The sequence below is a fragment of the Poecilia reticulata genome, chromosome 18 (assembly GCF_904066995.2).
Source record: "Poecilia reticulata chromosome 18, P_reticulata-male-v2, whole genome shotgun sequence".
Lineage (NCBI taxonomy): Eukaryota > Metazoa > Chordata > Actinopteri > Cyprinodontiformes > Poeciliidae > Poecilia > Poecilia reticulata.
In genome coordinates this window covers 26,240,700-26,257,417 of record NC_088847.1, presented here as the reverse complement: position 1 = coordinate 26,257,417, position 16,718 = coordinate 26,240,700, and the positions used below count along the sequence as shown (strand labels likewise).

Genomic DNA, 16,718 nt, shown 5'->3' with positions numbered 1-16,718 from the left:
TATTGCTGACTTAAAAACTTTCTTTCAGTAAAGCAAATGTGCAAAAATTATTTAAAATGTTTGGATCTCCTGAAGCTGTCTGACTGACGTCAGTTTCCTGTTGGGATCTGATCTGCTATAAGACCAAATTTCTGTCCTCTGCTGTACCTACGAGATACCGAGGAAAACCTTTTAGATCAGCGTCTGATAAAGATCTATTGTAATTACATTTTGTCTCTGGTTTGAAATACTTAGTTAAAACAAAGTCAAAGGTTATTAAAAAGGGTCAGACAGCACAGGGTTATGGGGACGTACTGTTAAATCTTCACATTCAGTCCCAAATACCAATACAAGGTCTAAAGCAGAGGTTCCCAAACTGTGGGGCGTGCCCCCTAGGGGGCCGTCTGGATGGAAAAAAAACAACAGAGAGTTGGCCATTTACCTTAGAATGGCCAACTCTGTTATCCCTCTGTCAGTTTGATACAGTAGGGGCTTCCACACTTCCCATATCTGTGTCCTCTGTCACTTTTATCAGCAGTTAAAACTGTTTAATCCGTTGTTAACATGTGGTAACCTGGTTTTCCGAGCCACCTTTAAACGCAACATGAGCGCTACGACGCTCGCGCTGAGTTTACACCTGTGAAGGAGACCTGCTGCTGCTGCGCAGGTGTGTTAGAATCATGGCAGCAAACCAGCAAAACGCAAAGAACTTTTCAGTTTTTCCCCCCAAACTAACCGACTGAGTTGAGTGAAGCTGTTGGATGCAGGTAATGTTAGCTAAATGATGAGTGGCTAATATCAATACAGCACCTTAAGCTTAACAAGTAGCCTGGAGGCTACCGATGGTGTTCTCCATGTTCAGCTACATACATTCATTTTGCCCCCCAACCCAGGGGCAGGGAGTCTCTAAGGATCCTCTCTCCCACCCGTCGTTCAACCAGACAGCTATTTGTAATCCATAGAGGGGGGGCAGAAAATATTAGGAAACCGCTGGTCTAAGGGATGATGGTAAGAAAAGGCAGGACTGTGAATTCTCTGAGTAAAGTCAATTCAGTCAAAAATAGCATTATGTTTAAGTTATTACCTACAGGGTCAAGATTCATGTTAAATTTCCCCAAATTCATATTAGTATCTGAAACTAAGTCAAATTTAAAAAAATCTGAGATATGGTTTAAAAATTGAGACTAAGATCTTGATGATGATGCAAAAGAAGAAACAAAAGCGGCTTTAGAGGTTTGCAACTAGGATGAGGAAAACTAAAAGTTACATGTTCAAAATAATTGTAGTTATTACGAGGCATAGGATTAATTAATACATCTGAATGAAAAACAGCTGCTAGGCCTCCACCTCCTCTTGTGTTTTAATCAATCAAGTTTATTCATATAGCACCTTTCAGGAACAAATCTGTTCAAAATGCTTTACATCATAAAAACACAAAACTATAAAGTCATAGAAACACAGTCAACAATTTAAACATTACATTTTAACCATCATTACACATCAGATTATTGGTTAATGTTTCATTTATCTATGGTTCAAAGTCAGCTCTAACCTGGTGGGTTTTTAGTTTAGATTTAAAGGAACTCAGTGTTTCAACTGTTTTGCAGTTTTCTGGAAGTTTATTCCAGATTTGTGGTGCATAGAAGCTGAACGCTGGCTGCTTCTCCATGTTTGGTTCTGGTTCTGAATGCAGAGCAGAACCAGAACCAGAACCAAACATGGGCAAGCAGCAGAAGACCTGAGATGTCTGAATGTTAATCCAACAACGGCTGATATTTAATGTGTAAACTACGAAGTTTATAAAGCATTCTGCTTTTTAAACTTCTATTGTAGGTTCTACATTTTGTTGACCCTTCTGGGCCACCGTAATAAGTAAACTCTTTACAAAATGGCTTCTTCCATAAACAAATATTCCAACAATGCTCCACGTTTCCCCACAAATAACAAAAAATAATTAGCGATCATAAAATCTAAAATAAAACAATTTACAAAGCTGTCATGTTTTTGTCATATTTTTCTATTAAAAATTTTACCAGGATGAAAGATTAAATAATCAAAATATCCAAATTGACATAAAATTATTTTTCCAATTTAGTCTTTAAAGTAGAAAAATATACATCAATCATGTCTCACCAGGAGAAAATTCCTAAATACATACAACTGCATTGAATATAATGAATGTAATAAATGTAGCTGACTGAGTAACTCCATTCAGTCTCAGCTTTTCTCTACATAACAAATGATTTTGCTTCTGAGCTGAATCTACAAAATAATGACCGATGTCCTGATTTAGGATGATCATGATGATAATTGCATCAGGTCATCTCTACCTGGATTTGGACAACATTTGGTCTGATAAAACAAAAAAAATTAATTAGTTTAGGTAAATCAAAATCCACAACTGATCAGAAACAGGAAGGGGCAGCACCCAAACTAACTCCAACATCAGCAAAGCAACAAACAAGACGAGAACGCAGCTCCACTACAACAGCTGATCTCTGAGCAGTGAAGAAATGACAACAATGATGGAGACTAAAGAAAATAAATCTAATTACCGTATTTTCCGCACTATAAGGCACCTAAAAACCTTCAATTTCCTCAAAAGCCGACAGTGCGCCTTATAATCCGGTGCGCCTTACATATGGACCAATATTGAGCCACAACAGGTCTAGCAACTACGGTAAGCATTCGCCGACTTCATTTTCCCCCGTAGAAGAAGAATTGCGCGGTGCATGCTGGGATAGTTGTCAGAACGCTGGTTTGTTAATAAAGTTTGATAATACATTTAAAGCCAGGGGGGAAGAGAGACAGAGACTCCGGCGGCAGCGTGTCGGTTGGTCTGTGTTACCCAGAAAGCAGTTGGGCACAATATCGCAACACCGTGAGTGAAACAACTACTGGGGCAGACTACTATATAAAGTACTCGGGGGACCATTTCCAGAGTATGGAACAAAATCGGCAACCCAAACTGTAGCGTTTGTTCTATGCGCCTTATAATGCGGTGCGCCTGATAGTGCGGAAAAGACGGTACACATTTTTAAACCAACTGGACCTCAGATCACTGCAGGTTTAATGAACTCAGCAGAGGATCCAACAGAATGAAACCTAATACCAACATGCAGAGGAAAAGACGGTACACATTTTTAAACCAACTGGACCTCAGATCACTGCAGGTTTAATGAACTCAGCAGAGGATCCAACAGAATGAAACCTAATACCAACATGCAGAGGCTGAGTGAATAAAGAGTGGACTCTGTGGATCAGAGTCATGGTTTCAGAGACGCTGTAGAAAGACAGAATACCTGCTCTCTGATACACGTAATCCAGGTACACTCCTATTCTGGAGGAAACTGGACCTGGTACTGGAGTTTGAACTCTGTTGTGATAAAATGTGTAACTTTCCGTATCACAACCTAATGACCAGGATTTGTCATTCCATCCAAATGCTTCTGCTCTGTTGATATTCTTGTATGAAACTGCTATACCAGCCTGTCCCCCGCTCCACTCCACCTCCCAGTAACAACGACCAGTCAGACTCTCTCTACTCAGGACCTGGATACTTGTGAATCTGTCTGGATGATAAAGATAATGCAGTTGTTGGTTCATTACTGTTACTTTTCTGTTTCCATCTGATAACGACAGATATTTGTTTGCTGTGTTTAAATCCAGAGTGATTTCTTGTGAATATTTTAAGAATTCAGCTCTGGTCTTTGGTTTTGGCTCTGGTGCATTTGTGTACTTTAAGTAGGAGAGAGGAAAGAGGACTGTGTCCGAGGTAAAACCAAAGAGGTCGTCGTAGGTAGGTGTGGGAGGTGGACAGGGTTCAACTCTGGTCTTTGGTTCTGGCTCTGGACTTGATGCTCTGTTTGTCTGCTTGTAGAAAACAACTGGCATGTGTGAGAAGCCGATGATGGGGTCAAACGATATAACATCCATCTCATTGATTACCATTGAGATCCTTGTCCATGAGTCTCTCAGGACGTCCTGTAGTTTCTCTCTGATGTCTGAGGCAACTGCTGCAACCTTCTCAAAGCGTCTCAGAGGACAGATCTTGAAGGATGAGTGTGTCGACTCCCTTAGTGCTGGCAGTGAGGGGTAGTTGAGGAGAAACTGGCTGTGATCCTCTGTGTGTGAGAGCTGCTTCAGCTCAGCGTCTTTCCTCTTCAGCTCACTGATCTCCTGCTCCAGCTTCTCCTGAACATCTTTGACTCGACTCACTTCAGTTTCCTGCTGGGATCTGATCTGCTGCTTTGCATCAGAGCTTCTTTTCAGGATGAGATAGATGATCTCAGTGAAGATCTTCTCACTGTCTTCCACTGTTTTATCAGCAGAGACATTGTTGGCCTCCACCTCCTGTTGAAGCAGCTTCACATCTTTCTCTTGGTCCTGGATTCTCTGATGGATTTGTTGTCGACTCTCCTGGAGCTTCTTCTGCTTCTCAGCTCTTTCTGCTTCTGCAGAGATGGTTTCATGGCCTTTATGTTCCTCCACAGAGCAGAGGTAACAGATGCACTGCTGATCAGTACGACAGAACATCTTCATCACCTCATCATGCTTAGAGCAGATGTTGTCCTGGAGATTCTTGGAGGGATTCACCAGATTGTGTCTCTGTAATCCAGGGACATCATAGTGAGGTTGGAGGTGATCCTCACAATAAGAAGCTAAACAGGTTAAACAGGACTTGACAGCTTTCATCTTCCTCCCAGTGCAGACCTCACAGGCCACATCTTCAGGTCCAGCATAGCAGTGATCAGCAGGAGCAGGTTTCAGTCCGGTCTTCTTCAGATCCTCCACTAAAGCAGCTAACATGACATTTTTCTCCAGGACAGGCCTCGGTATGAACTCTTTCCTGCACTGAGGGCAGCTGTATTTTCTCCTCCAATCTTCTTCATCCCAGTGTGTTTTAATACAGTCCATACAGTAGCTGTGTCCACAGGGAATAGTCACAGGATCATTCAGGAAATCCAGACAGATGGGACAGATGGGATGGTCCAGTTGAACTCCTCTCTGCGCCATTTCAGCTATTAGTAAGAGAAACTGTGTGAGTCTCTCTTCTTAAGTAGTTTGACCTTTAATCTGAACATGTGATTAAGATTAAATAATTACATCAGACAATAAACCTCAGTGTAGCTTACAGTGTTATAGCAGGAAAAAGATATGACTCATAAGACTTTAGCCACAGTAAAATAACAATTTTGAAGCAGAAACCAAAAGCTTAAATCTTTTTAGAGGAGCATCTTTAGTCCTGTGGTTTGTTTAAAATCTAGATCCAGATTCCAATTTCAATTTCTCTAACTCTGACATCAGTTTATCTGTTTTAGAAGGCTAAAACATCTCCTAACTAAAAAGCCCAATCTTGTCACTCAAAAGAAACAAACTATGCCTCCAGTTTGACCAGCAGATACATGAAGGAACTGTTCAAATTAAGCAAACAGCAACTTGTAAAGCCACACCTGTAATTAAATACTGAACATCGACCTTTGAACCTGCAGCTCCACGTCTGACTAAAATCAAGGTCAGGGAGCCATTACTATCTTCCATTTACAAGTTAACGATCCTGTTTTCAGAGTTACAGTTTCTGCAACAACACTTAGTTAAAGCAGCTTCATCACTATAATTCACAGCTGAACACTAAGGCTGACAGGGAGAGAGCTAGAAATGATGTGGGGTTCCCCTCAACTGGATGGAAGAGAAATTTGTGTTCAAAAACCAATGGGACTTTTTCGACAGGTTGGTCCACATGTATGGAGGTATTTAAAAAAAGGACTGATGCATTTTGTGCCGTCATCTGAAGAAGGAGCAGCTTTTCTCTTGTCCTCATTATGCCATTGATAGTTTTTGCCTTTCAAAACGTATATAATATATCCAGTTTTTATGACTACTCCTACTCTCTACCCTCATATCTAGATTACTTAAAATGTAAGGACTGTGGGATTTTAGACTTTATCTTCTGACCTACAAGCTGAACTAAAGCAAAATGCCTCTGTTTACCACCAAAGCTTCTTCAGAGAATTGAAGTTATGGAAATGAAGACTCATCAACTACTGGTGAATGTTGATGTCAACACAGGATTTGGAAATTAAACAACCTTACAGATGATTGATAATAAAGAAGAGACAGACAGACAGCTACCAGATACATTGGCAAGCAGTCCCAACCTGGCGTAACTTTCTTGTAGCTAAGTCGTAAAATAAATCCCTCATTATGATCTGAGGAGACCTTTATTAGGACCAACCCTGCAGAATTTGACACTTCTGACCATGATGTATAACTGAAAAGACTGGAGATTTGGGTACGACTCTCTGGTCCAGCACTCAGTTGGTTTGAATCTTAACTAAAGAATATGGACTTTTTTATGTCAATTGGTAACTTCTCATTGGAGCAGACAGAAGTCACATGTGGGGTACCACAAGGTTCAATCCTCGGACCCCTCCTATTCCATATCTACATTCTTCTGCTGGTTCTAACAAGTAATAAGATTAACTACCAAAACTATGCAGATGATACACAGCTCTACATTACGATGTCACCAGGTGACTCCGAACCCATCCAAGATGTTTAGAATAAATCAATGCGTGGATGTGCCATAACTTTCTCCAGCTGAACAGAAACAAAACTGAAGTTATTAACTTTTGACCTAAGTTCTCCATAATGTGCCGATTTTCCAGGAGGCGTCACAATATATGGTTCTTTTTGTCTTAGTTGCCTTTCTAATGGTAAACTACTCAAAAACATTAATTATTTTCCGCTAAAATAATTGCAGCGCATCAAAAAACAATGTAAAAACATATCATGACTTCACTTTTATATTTTTCACGGTTTCAGAAATTTAGTGAAGGTAGATAAAGTGTTTTTGATGTGACGCAAACACCCCCCAAATCTCGAAGGTTGGTACCGACCACCGTACGTTGGTACGGTCCAGGATGGCGGGAAAAACGTCAGCGACTACGTCACACGGGTGAATGGGCCAATATGGCGGCGAGCGTTAGAATGTAGCTTCGCAACGGGATGTTTTATTTAAACTACTGTTGATTCAAGAAGATTGTCTTTTAGTTTCAGGTGAGCAAACGGAAATACGAGCAATTTATTAAACTACAACGACTATTTGAACCGTTTCCTTTTAGACTGACTGACAGTTAGCACACCCGCTAGCTAGCAGGTCTGAGTGTATTTGTAAACAATGAGTGAACATGATGACGCAAAGCGAAACCTGCTGAGTTAGACCGAAAACTCCCTCTAAAAACTGATTATCCTGAACCCCAAGAGCTGTTACAGCGAAGGAAGCGGGGAGACGAAGCTGTTTTCACCGGTTATGTGGAGTGTTTGGTAAACGTCGGTTCGCTAACTGTAATTGAGACATTTTTAAGCTAATTTGTAAAATATATAAGCAATGTGAGCAGAATAAGGTCCACAAGTAAAGATGTGAAATTGTTAACGAAGACACAGGTGGTCAGAAAAAGCTCACAATGTTTTCTTCACCTCTAGAGCAGATCACAGGTAGAGAAAGAGATTTAAAATGACATCACGTCTGATGGGTTCATGTAGCGCAAGGTTGGTCAAACTGTGGGAGAGAAAATCAACAACCAAACTTTCATTACTGCTGTTCTTTCTGTAGACCTTTTGTTCTTGCTGAACTTGATGTTGTTTGGTTTACCTGCTTTAGATTTGTTATTAGAGCAGGTGGCAAAACAAGAAACTTGATTTTTAAATGGCAGCAATGTGTTGAAGAAATCAATAAATTAATAAACGGACGTCATATAGTTACATACAGACTCCTAGCAGTCTGTTTTCATGCTTGTCATGAATCTGTGATCATCACTAACATCGTATCTGTTTTCAGATTTCCTTAAGTCGCTTTCTGGAGCAGCAGGATGTCCGGAAAACTCAGTAACCCTCTGAAGGCCGGTGACCTGGTGTTCGCCAAGATGAAAGGCTTTCCTCACTGGCCGGCTCGGGTAAACAAGCAGACAACACACCCTTCGTCACACACAGCTGTTCTGACCTGGGATGCTTTAACCCGTCTGTGTTCGTAGGTCTGTAAATCAGAGAACGGCTACAGGAAGCGAGTCCCAGTCTACTTTTTCGGGACCCATCAGATGTACGTAGACCCAGCAGCCAATCAGCTTCTCCCTCTGTGTGCGTCTTTAACCCGGCTGTGGTCGTTCTCTCCCCAGAGGCTCCGTCACGCCGGAGAACGTCGCTCCGTACGTCGGCAACAAGCTGAAGTACGGCAGTGGCGTCCGCATCAAGGGCTTCGCTGAGGGGATGTGGGAGATCCAGAACAATCCCGGCCTCGGCAGCAAACTCAAGGTGAGTTGAAACTGCTTTCTGCTTAAAATTTATTTGTTAAATTTATTTGATAGGTGCTGACACACAATAGCACAGACAAACTGAATTAACCCAAATCTGGAACAAACTTCCAGAAAAGTGCAGAACAGCTGAAACGCTGACTTCCTTTAAGTCTGGACTAAAAACTCTGCTGTGTTTTTCTCCACAGGTTCAACCGAAGACCTGCACTAAAAAAACACCAGCAAAACCAGCTTCTTCTTCTACTACACTCTCAAAATCAACTCCTGCGTCCTCCAGAAAAACTCCTGCAGCTAAAACCCCTGATGGAAAACCTAAAGGAGCTTCTGCTCCCACTAAGTCTGAGTGCAACACTAAACCTGCTTCAAGCAGAAGCACCCCGAGTCGAGCTTTGGGTGAGAAAGAAAGTTCAGAGAGATCCACAAGAACGTCATTTCGATCGACTCCAGATAAAACAACCCAGACCAAACAAGATCCGGACGCTCCAGATCGTCCTGCAGTGACAAGATTCTCTTCCAGATTGACTCCTGATCAACCTGTGGAAGCAAAACAAGATAAAGAAACACTAGACCGTACCACAGCTACCAGGTCCTCTAGACTGGTTCAATCTGTGGAACCAAAACTAGATAAAGAAACTCCAGATCATGTCGAGGCTTTAAGCTCCTCGTCTAGATTGTCTCCAGATGAAAACATGAACTCTGACCTGCAGAGAGTTCCTGCAGCTGCAGGCGGGTTGTCTAAGTCAGATCCAGGTGACTTCACACAGTTTACAGAGTCTGCAGAGCGTAGAGAGGTTAGATTAGAGTTAACCAGGTTATCTTCCAATGAAACGGCAGAGCCCAGTCAGCGAGACGACTCTGCATCCAGGTTAGCTCCAGAGAAACCAGCAGACTCCAAACTGGACAAAGAAACCAGAGAAGCAGGTACCACGTCGTCGAGATCGGCTCCAGATAAAACCACAGAGTCCAAACAGGTTACAGAACCAGCAGAGCAGCCGGCTGCTCCTGGAGCCTCATCCAGGTCAGCTCCAGAGAAACCAACGGGTCCAAAACCGGACCAGGAAGCAGGAGAGGTTGCTGCGGCAACGAGAAGCAGGAGGTCGGCGAGCGGAGGCTCACTGGCAGAACGATCGACCGAAAAGAAAACTCCAACCAAGACTAAAAGAGAGGTGGGAATAAAAAATGACTCAAATCTAACATAGTTTCTGTCAAGCTGGACAGATCAGATATGATCAGTTCCTGCTCAGCTGTGGTTTTTACTGTTTCATGTTTCCTCAGGTCAGATCAGGAAGAGCTTCTTCTGCCTCTGATGGAAAACCTGCAGCAGGAAGGACAGGAAGTAAAAATCAGGCCCAGAAGGAAACGGCGAGCAGCGGCGAGCAGGAAGCTGCTGGACGTCGAGTTTCCACCCGGAGCAAAGCGACGGATTTACAGGTGACCGCGGTGATTTCATGGTGCCAGCCTCATGAAAACGGTTTCCTCCTTTATTAATGCAGCTGTTTGTGGGACTGAAGTAGTTAAAATGAGAAGACTTCAAAAAATACAATATTTACATTTTTATTTTACTGCTTTTATTTTTAAAAGGAAGCAAACTCATTGATTTTGAAGGGTTAAATTTCAGTATTATCTGTTGTTCACTTGTTAGCTCGGTAATGCTACAATCTGCCATCAGCTGCTGCTAACGCTACATGGATAGCGCCTGCTCAGTGGTTGCTAAGCTATTATACGCTGCCTGTGTTGGTTCTTCACCTCCAACCTGAACTCAGTTCCTCTGCGAAAAGCCGATCATGATGATTCAGTTCAGAGGAAACCTGAGACCAACAGACCTGCAGCAACTTGATTAGAGCAAAGCAAAGGAGCTCTGATGAGGATGAGTCAAGATTTACATCCAGAAACTTTGATTGTTCCTCAAATGGAACCAAAACTTGTAAATCAGTTTCAGTAACTGTTTCTTCTTCCTTTTTTACAGACAGACGAAAAGAGAGGGATTATATAACATATTAAAATCGACTCAAAACAGCTCTAAGTTAAAGTGACTTCAGTCAGAGGCTTCCAAACCCTGCAACACAGACCTCTACAGATGAATGAGTTACAGTCCTGATGACTTTATGTCTGTCTAAACGAACAGAGTCGGTTTCCCTTCATTACAGTGACCCACTGCTGATACGATACCTGAGCTTCAGTATCGGGACGCTGAGTGTCAGATAATAAACATGATGCTGCAGATTCTGACATCGGACCGGTTCTGGTCAATTAGGCTCAGTGAGTTTAATAAAGAATGAATGGAGCTGATGAAACGAATCCGTTCTGTTTCCTCTGCAGTTCAGTGACATTCCCGACTTACCGCCTTCCAGGAAGAGGAGAAAAGATGCAGGAAAGCGACACAACAAGAGGAAGAAGGAGGAGGAGGAGAAAAAGGAGGAGGAGAAAAAGGAGGAGGAGAAACGGAGTCCGAGCAGCGAAGACGGGATGAAAGATCAGACTGAGAGTAAAGCGTCGAAAAGAAAGATGGAGGAGGAGAAAACCAAGAAAGGAAGAAAGAAAGTAAAGATGACGAGAAGCGAGAAAGACGAGGCAGGAGAGAAAGAAATGAAGAGAATAAAGATGACAAGAGAAGAAAAATCTGAGGGAGTAAATAAGAGGAAGGCTGATGAAGAGGAGAGAAAAGAAGAAAAGAAAACATCTGAGAAAACAAATGAAACCCACAAGGAGGGAGCAGAGGAGATAAACGAGAAGCACGAAGACAAGAGAGAAGAAACGAAGGTCAGGAGGACGGAGAGAGAGAGGGATTCATCTGAGGAGACAAAGAGAGGAGAGAAAGACAAAACGGAGGGAATAAAAACTAAAAAAGTTCAAAAAGAAGAGGAAAAAACTGAAGGAACGAAGACGAAAAGAGCCGAGAAGGAGGAGAAACATCAAGAAAACCTGGAAACAACGAAGACGAGGAGCGAGCAAGAAATGGAGAGAACGATGACCAAGAAAAGCAAGAGAGAAGAGGAGAAAACGGAGAAGAAAACCAGAAAAACTGAGAAAACAGAAGAAAGAGGAGAAGGAATGAAGGTCAGGAGAACCGAGAAAGAGAGAAAAGAGGAGGAAGAGGAACGAGTGAAGACCAGGAGAGGTGAGAGTAAGGAACAGAAGGACGACAAGAAAACCAAGGAGAGAAGGAAAGGAAAGACAGAAGAGAAGGATAAACCAGAAACGAGTTTAGAGAAAACGAGAGAAATGAAGCAGAAGACGACAAAAGATGGAGAGAAAGATGTGAGGGAGGAGAGGAGGAGAGAGGAGAAAGAGAAGAAGGTACAGAAGAAAAGAAAACATGGGGGCATGGGAGAGGAGGAAGAAAAGAGAGGACTGCATTCTGCAAGACAAGAGGAGGAGGAGGCGAAGAAGAGGAAGGATGGAGGGGAGGAGGCGGCAGAGGAGAAGGAGGACGAGGTAAAGCTGCAGAAATCATGAAATGAACCCCGAAATTTACAAAACAGACAAAAACACAAAGATGGAGAAAAATGAAAATAAAATAAAACTGATGTAACGTTTCTAGACGGGAAATTAACCCCAAAATTTACACAAACTCCAAAAACAAAAAGGTGAAAACAGAGAAATTAAAGATGAATGTCTTCCTTCCACTGACTTTTCCAGGTTGACTCAGAGCTCAGAGCCGTTCAGCTCAACACCAAACTGAAAACATTCAAAATGTTTTCTTCTTATCCTCCAGTTAAAAACACTAAAATATTTCTCTGTTACCTGCACATAAATAAAACATGTAATATTTTACATTGGCTTTAATGTTTACAGTTCTGAATAATGTTTCATTTTTTTAAGCCTTTAAAATGGTTTTTGTTTATTCCCAGCAACAAAAGCAAGAATTTTCTTCTTCAAGCTTCTCTGTGTTTCAGTCTGTTTCTGAGGAAAACACGATGCTGGATGTTTGTTATTACAAAATAAAAATAAAAAAGGCTAACTAAAGAGCCATTAATGAATTTCAGTCAGGGGCCACAAATGGCCCCCGGGCCACGCTTTGGACACCTGTAAAAATAAAACCTTTCTAACTCTTTGAAACTCCAGAGGCAGGAGCAGCTGGCGGCGCGGAGGGAGAGTTTGATCGAGTCGCTGAGAGACCTGCTGAAGACGAAGGAGATGACGAAGAGCTGCCAGTAAGGAAGACGAGTCGCTCTTCGTCCAGCCGAACCGGTCCAGTGGAAGCCTAACTCCTCTCTGCTGGGTTTGTGTTTCCTTCAGGGACGGAGGAAAGTCTGCCGACAGGAAGACGCCACCCAAAGGTGGACAGGAGAGACGGAAAGGAGAGAAGATGGACAGAGGTGGGAAAATGTCCACCAGAAAGTCAACGACCGAGACGAAAGGAGAGAGACCGTCCAACCAAAGGACGAGTTCAGACATGAAGACGGACGGACAGAAGGAAGAGAAGATGAATGAAGGCACCAGAAGAGACAAGATGGCCACCAGGAAGAAGACAAGAAAACGAGTGGAGAAGGATTCAAGGCAAAGTGCAGACAGGATGGACAGAGGAATGAGGAAAACCACAGAGGACAAGACTGGTGGGAAGGAGGAAAAGATGTCTACCAGAGGGTCGGCTGTGGAGGTGAAGAAAGATGGACAGAAGGTAGAAAAGGACGAGACGAAAGAGCAGACCAAGAGCAAAGAAGACGACGAGACGAAGCAACAGAAAGATGAGAGGAAGATAATCGGAAAGATTGTTAAAGCCAATCAGGGAATGAAGATCCACGTGAAAACCATGATGGGAGGATTGACCAAAGGATCTGGAGAGGAGGAGGCGAAGAAGAGGAAAGAGGAGGATGGGGGGAGGAAGGAGGAGGTGAAAAAGACTTCAGAGATGGAAAAAGAAGAAAAAACGGAGAAGGCAGCCGAGAAGTCTGATGCTAAAAACTCAGAGATGGAGGAGAAAAAAACAAAAAAGGAAGAGCAGAAGAAGAACGAAGCTGAAGACAAAATGACAAGAAAACAGGAAGAGAAGAAGAAGAACGATGCTGAAGACAAGACAAGAAAACAGGAAGAGAAGAAGAATGATGCTGAAGACAAAATGACAAGAAAACAGGAAGAGAAGAAGAAGAATGATGCTGAAGACAAAATGACAAGAAAACAGGAAGAGAAGAAGAATGATGCTGAAGACAAAATGACAAGAAAACAGGAAGAGAAGAAGAAGAACGATGCTGAAGACAAGACAAGAAAACAGGAAGAGAAGAAGAAGAACGATGCCGAAGACAAGACAAGAAAACAGGAAGAGAAGAAGAAGAACGATGCTGAAGACAAGACAAGAAAACAAGAAGAGAAGAAGAATGATGCTGAAGACAAGACAAGAAAACAAGAAGAGAAGAAGAACGATGCTGAAGAAAAGACAAGAAAACAGGAAGAGAAGAATGATGCTGAAGACAAGACAAGAAAACAAGAAGAGAAGAAGAACGATGCTGAAGAAAAGACAAGAAAACAGGAAGAGAAGAAGAATGATGCTGAAGACAAGACAAGAAAACAAGAAGAGAAGAAGAACGATGCTGAAGACAAGACAAGAAAACAAGAAGAGAAGAAGAACGATGCTGAAGAAAAGACAAGAAAACAGGAAGAGAAGAAGAACGATGCTGAAGACAAGACAAGAAAACAAGAAGAGAAGAAGAACGATGCTGAAGACAAGACAAGAAAACAGGAAGAGAAGAAGAATGATGCTGAAGATAAGACTGTAAAAAAACAGGAAGAGAAGAAGAATGATGCTGAAGACAAGACAAGAAAACAGGAAGAGAAGAAGAACGATGCTGAAGAAAAGACAAGAAAACAAGAAGAGAAGAAGAATGATGCTGAAGACAAGACAAGAAAACAGGAAGAGAAGAAGAATGATGCTAAAGACAAGACTGTAAAAAAACAGGAAGAGAAGAAGAATGATGCTGAAGATAAGACTGCAAGAAAACAAGAAGAGCAGAAAAACCCGGAAGGCAGGAAGGAAACAGAGGGGATGAGATTAACGCGGGAACAGAGGAAGAAACGGGATGGTGAATCTCAGGAAAAGAAAAAAGAGAGAACGAGATCATGTCGACTGGAGGAGAGTAAACAGCAGAAGAAGAACAAGGAAGAGAAGAAGAGTGGAGCCGACCAAGTGCAGGCTGCAGCTGAAAGTTTACAGATCGAATCTGCTGCCAAAGACGCGGCGCCGGATGAGAAGGAGGTCACTGAAAGAGAGGTCACTGAAAGAGAGAGTCCAACTGGGACGGATCAAGGACAGCAGAAGAAGAACTCCAGTTCAACGCTGACGGACTCGACTCTGCACCGGATCAACGGAGACCTCCGCATCTCTCTGAAGACGGACAAACCCGTAAGACAATTTTACCAGACAAAAACAAGTCCACTAAAAACAGAGACTGTTGTAAAACTCCCACCAAAGTGACAGCAGCGCGGTGTTTCTGTCTCCAGGACATCAGGAAGTGTCTGTCGGCGCTGGACCAGCTCAGCATGCTGTATGTGACGTCCGAACACGTCCAGAGGCACAGCGAGCTCATCGCCACGCTCAGGAAGGTAAACACGGAGTCACATGACCGCCGGGAAAAAACTCAAATATTATGAGGTTTACCAGGTTTCACCACTGGGCAAGGTGCTAATAAGCAAAGTGATGTCATTTGATTAGCATAGATGTTGTCTTTAAATGGTCGTAATGTTGCAAAAATGGCAGAAACTCTGGTTTTAATGGTTGAAACCGATTTAGTTTAGTTGGGATTTAATTTGTAAAAGATTTAAATCAGTCTCCATTCATCACAGCAGAAGATAAACGTTTACCAGTTCTAGAAACAATATCTCCTTAGTATTGAAAGATTAGTAAAAACTGGCAAAAACACTTTATTTTTTATTTTTTTGGACAACTTTAGTTTGTGAATTAAAACCCCTAGTTCTGAAAACCTCCTTCTTTTATTACCTTTTAGTTCATGGTTGTTTTTTGGTGAACCTGGTGTTTGTCCCTCTGTGGTCCGGTGGATGTCTAGATGCGGTACTACCGGGCCAACCAGGCCATCATGGACAAGGCCTCCATGCTCTACAACCGCTTCAAGAACGCCTTCCTGGCGGCCGACGGCGAGGAGGTGGTGAGCGCCGCCTTCCTGCGCTCGCTGCTGCAGGACAAGGAGGAGGCGCAGCTGGTGAGGGAGAAGGAGGAGGCGAGCGAAGGAGAGGAGGAGAAGCTGGAAGCGAAAGGTAATGAAGCGAAATGTTCATGATGTTTAAATAATAAATACTAGAAGAATCTGAACTTGAAAACGAGATTCTTCTGAATATTCTTCAGATTTTGTTTCTTTAATTTATGGCATTTTTTTAAATTTCCTCCAGTTTTAATTGATCGTTTCTGATCTTTGGTTTTTAATCTTTTCTAAATAAAAACATTCTTTGAAATCTCAGTGCTGTGACGGACTCAGAGCTGAACCTTCAGAGTCACATAAACACAGTTATAAAGTCGGCCTTCTGTCACTGACTGATAAAATCTAATGTTTGTTGCTCGTTTCATAATAAACTTCAGTTAAACTCTAGTAAATATTGATTGATTAATCCAAGTTATGATTATTCAGATTGTTGTGGATGTAATAAAAGCTACTATATTTACTACTTTTATGATTAATCTTAATTGTTTATGATTCAGATTAAATTTGTCAAATATTTAATTTGAGATTTGGAGCATTTTTATATAAACATGCATCAGTTATTGATTGTAAAACGGAAATCAAGCTAATAAAAATAGATACATTTTGCTGCTTCTTGTTTTCAGCTCCAGTGGATTCCTCCTGAGACCCGGACCGGACCGGACCGGACCGGACCGGACCCGCTCTGATCCCGTCACACAGCAGCTGGTTTAGTTAGCTTGAGCTGGACGTTCGCCTGCTGTATTTTTACATCCCAGTGGAAACTGTAAGGCCTCCAACACGTGGCACGTCTCCCACGTTGTTTTAATTTAATCTGTAATTTCAGTCAGCAGCATTAATACCGATTTAAACTTTTAGAGTCTTTAACTGAAACACTGAGTTACTTGTGCTAATTTGTACTTCCTGTGTAAAGTTCCTAATCTCATACTTGAACTCCTCTGGTGCATTTGGCCCGGCTTGCCCTCAGAGAAGGGGCTGATGGGAAACGTAGTTCTTTGATTTTATTTTATTTAAAGGTGTGTGAATGAAACATAGAGCATTAAACCCGGGCAGGATGTTGAGAAACCTACAGAACAGTGCTGCAGAGATAAATCTGTTGTTTTTGTAAAAATCTGGACTTTATTTTTATTTTTAAAGTTGCTGCTTCTTCCGATGTTTTTACTTGTGTGCGTGTTAGTTTTCAGGAACCTGTCTGTTACAGGCTGCTGCTGCTGCTGTCTTGTAAATCTGTATTTTTCTGATGTTTTTCCACAAACTTGATTGAATTAAAATCCTAATCATAAAA

General features: G+C 42.1%; 2 protein-coding genes across 2 annotated transcripts; one reads left to right on the top strand and one right to left on the bottom strand.

Moving 5' to 3' along the window:
* Positions 1–371: 371 nt before the first annotated feature.
* LOC103480992 (tripartite motif-containing protein 16-like) lies at positions 372–4,995 on the bottom strand. The gene is made up of 3 exons (XM_081599100.1): positions 3,868–4,995; positions 3,595–3,699; positions 372–383 (listed from the first exon to the last, which is right to left on the bottom strand). The coding sequence occupies exons 1-3, from the start codon at positions 4,993–4,995 to the stop codon at positions 372–374; spliced, it is 1,245 nt and encodes a 414-aa protein (XP_081455226.1).
* A 1,913-nt stretch (positions 4,996–6,908) lies between these two features.
* psip1b (PC4 and SFRS1 interacting protein 1b) lies at positions 6,909–16,718 on the top strand. Its single transcript, XM_017310362.2, has 12 exons — positions 6,909–7,038; positions 7,820–7,934; positions 8,013–8,077; positions 8,154–8,289; positions 8,477–9,454; positions 9,564–9,719; positions 10,608–11,723; positions 12,354–12,442; positions 12,528–14,625; positions 14,724–14,825; positions 15,287–15,494; positions 16,060–16,718. Exons 2-12 carry the CDS (start codon positions 7,851–7,853, stop codon positions 16,077–16,079), a joined length of 5,052 nt encoding a protein of 1,683 aa, XP_017165851.2. The 5' UTR covers positions 6,909–7,038; positions 7,820–7,850; the 3' UTR covers positions 16,080–16,718.

Coding starts and splice junctions, on each gene's coding strand:
- LOC103480992 (XM_081599100.1), bottom strand. CDS start 4,995: ATGGCGCAGAGAGGAGTTCAACTGGACCATCCCATCTGTCCCATCTGT. Junction 3,700..3,867: donor TCGGCTTCTCACACATGCCA/GTTGTTTTCTAC, acceptor AATGCACCAGAG/CCAAAACCAAAGACCAGAGC.
- psip1b (XM_017310362.2), top strand. CDS start 7,851: ATGTCCGGAAAACTCAGTAACCCTCTGAAGGCCGGTGACCTGGTGTTC. Junction 9,720..10,607: donor GCAAAGCGACGGATTTACAG/GTGACCGCGGTG, acceptor TTTCCTCTGCAG/TTCAGTGACATTCCCGACTT. Junction 12,443..12,527: donor GAGATGACGAAGAGCTGCCA/GTAAGGAAGACG, acceptor TGTTTCCTTCAG/GGACGGAGGAAAGTCTGCCG.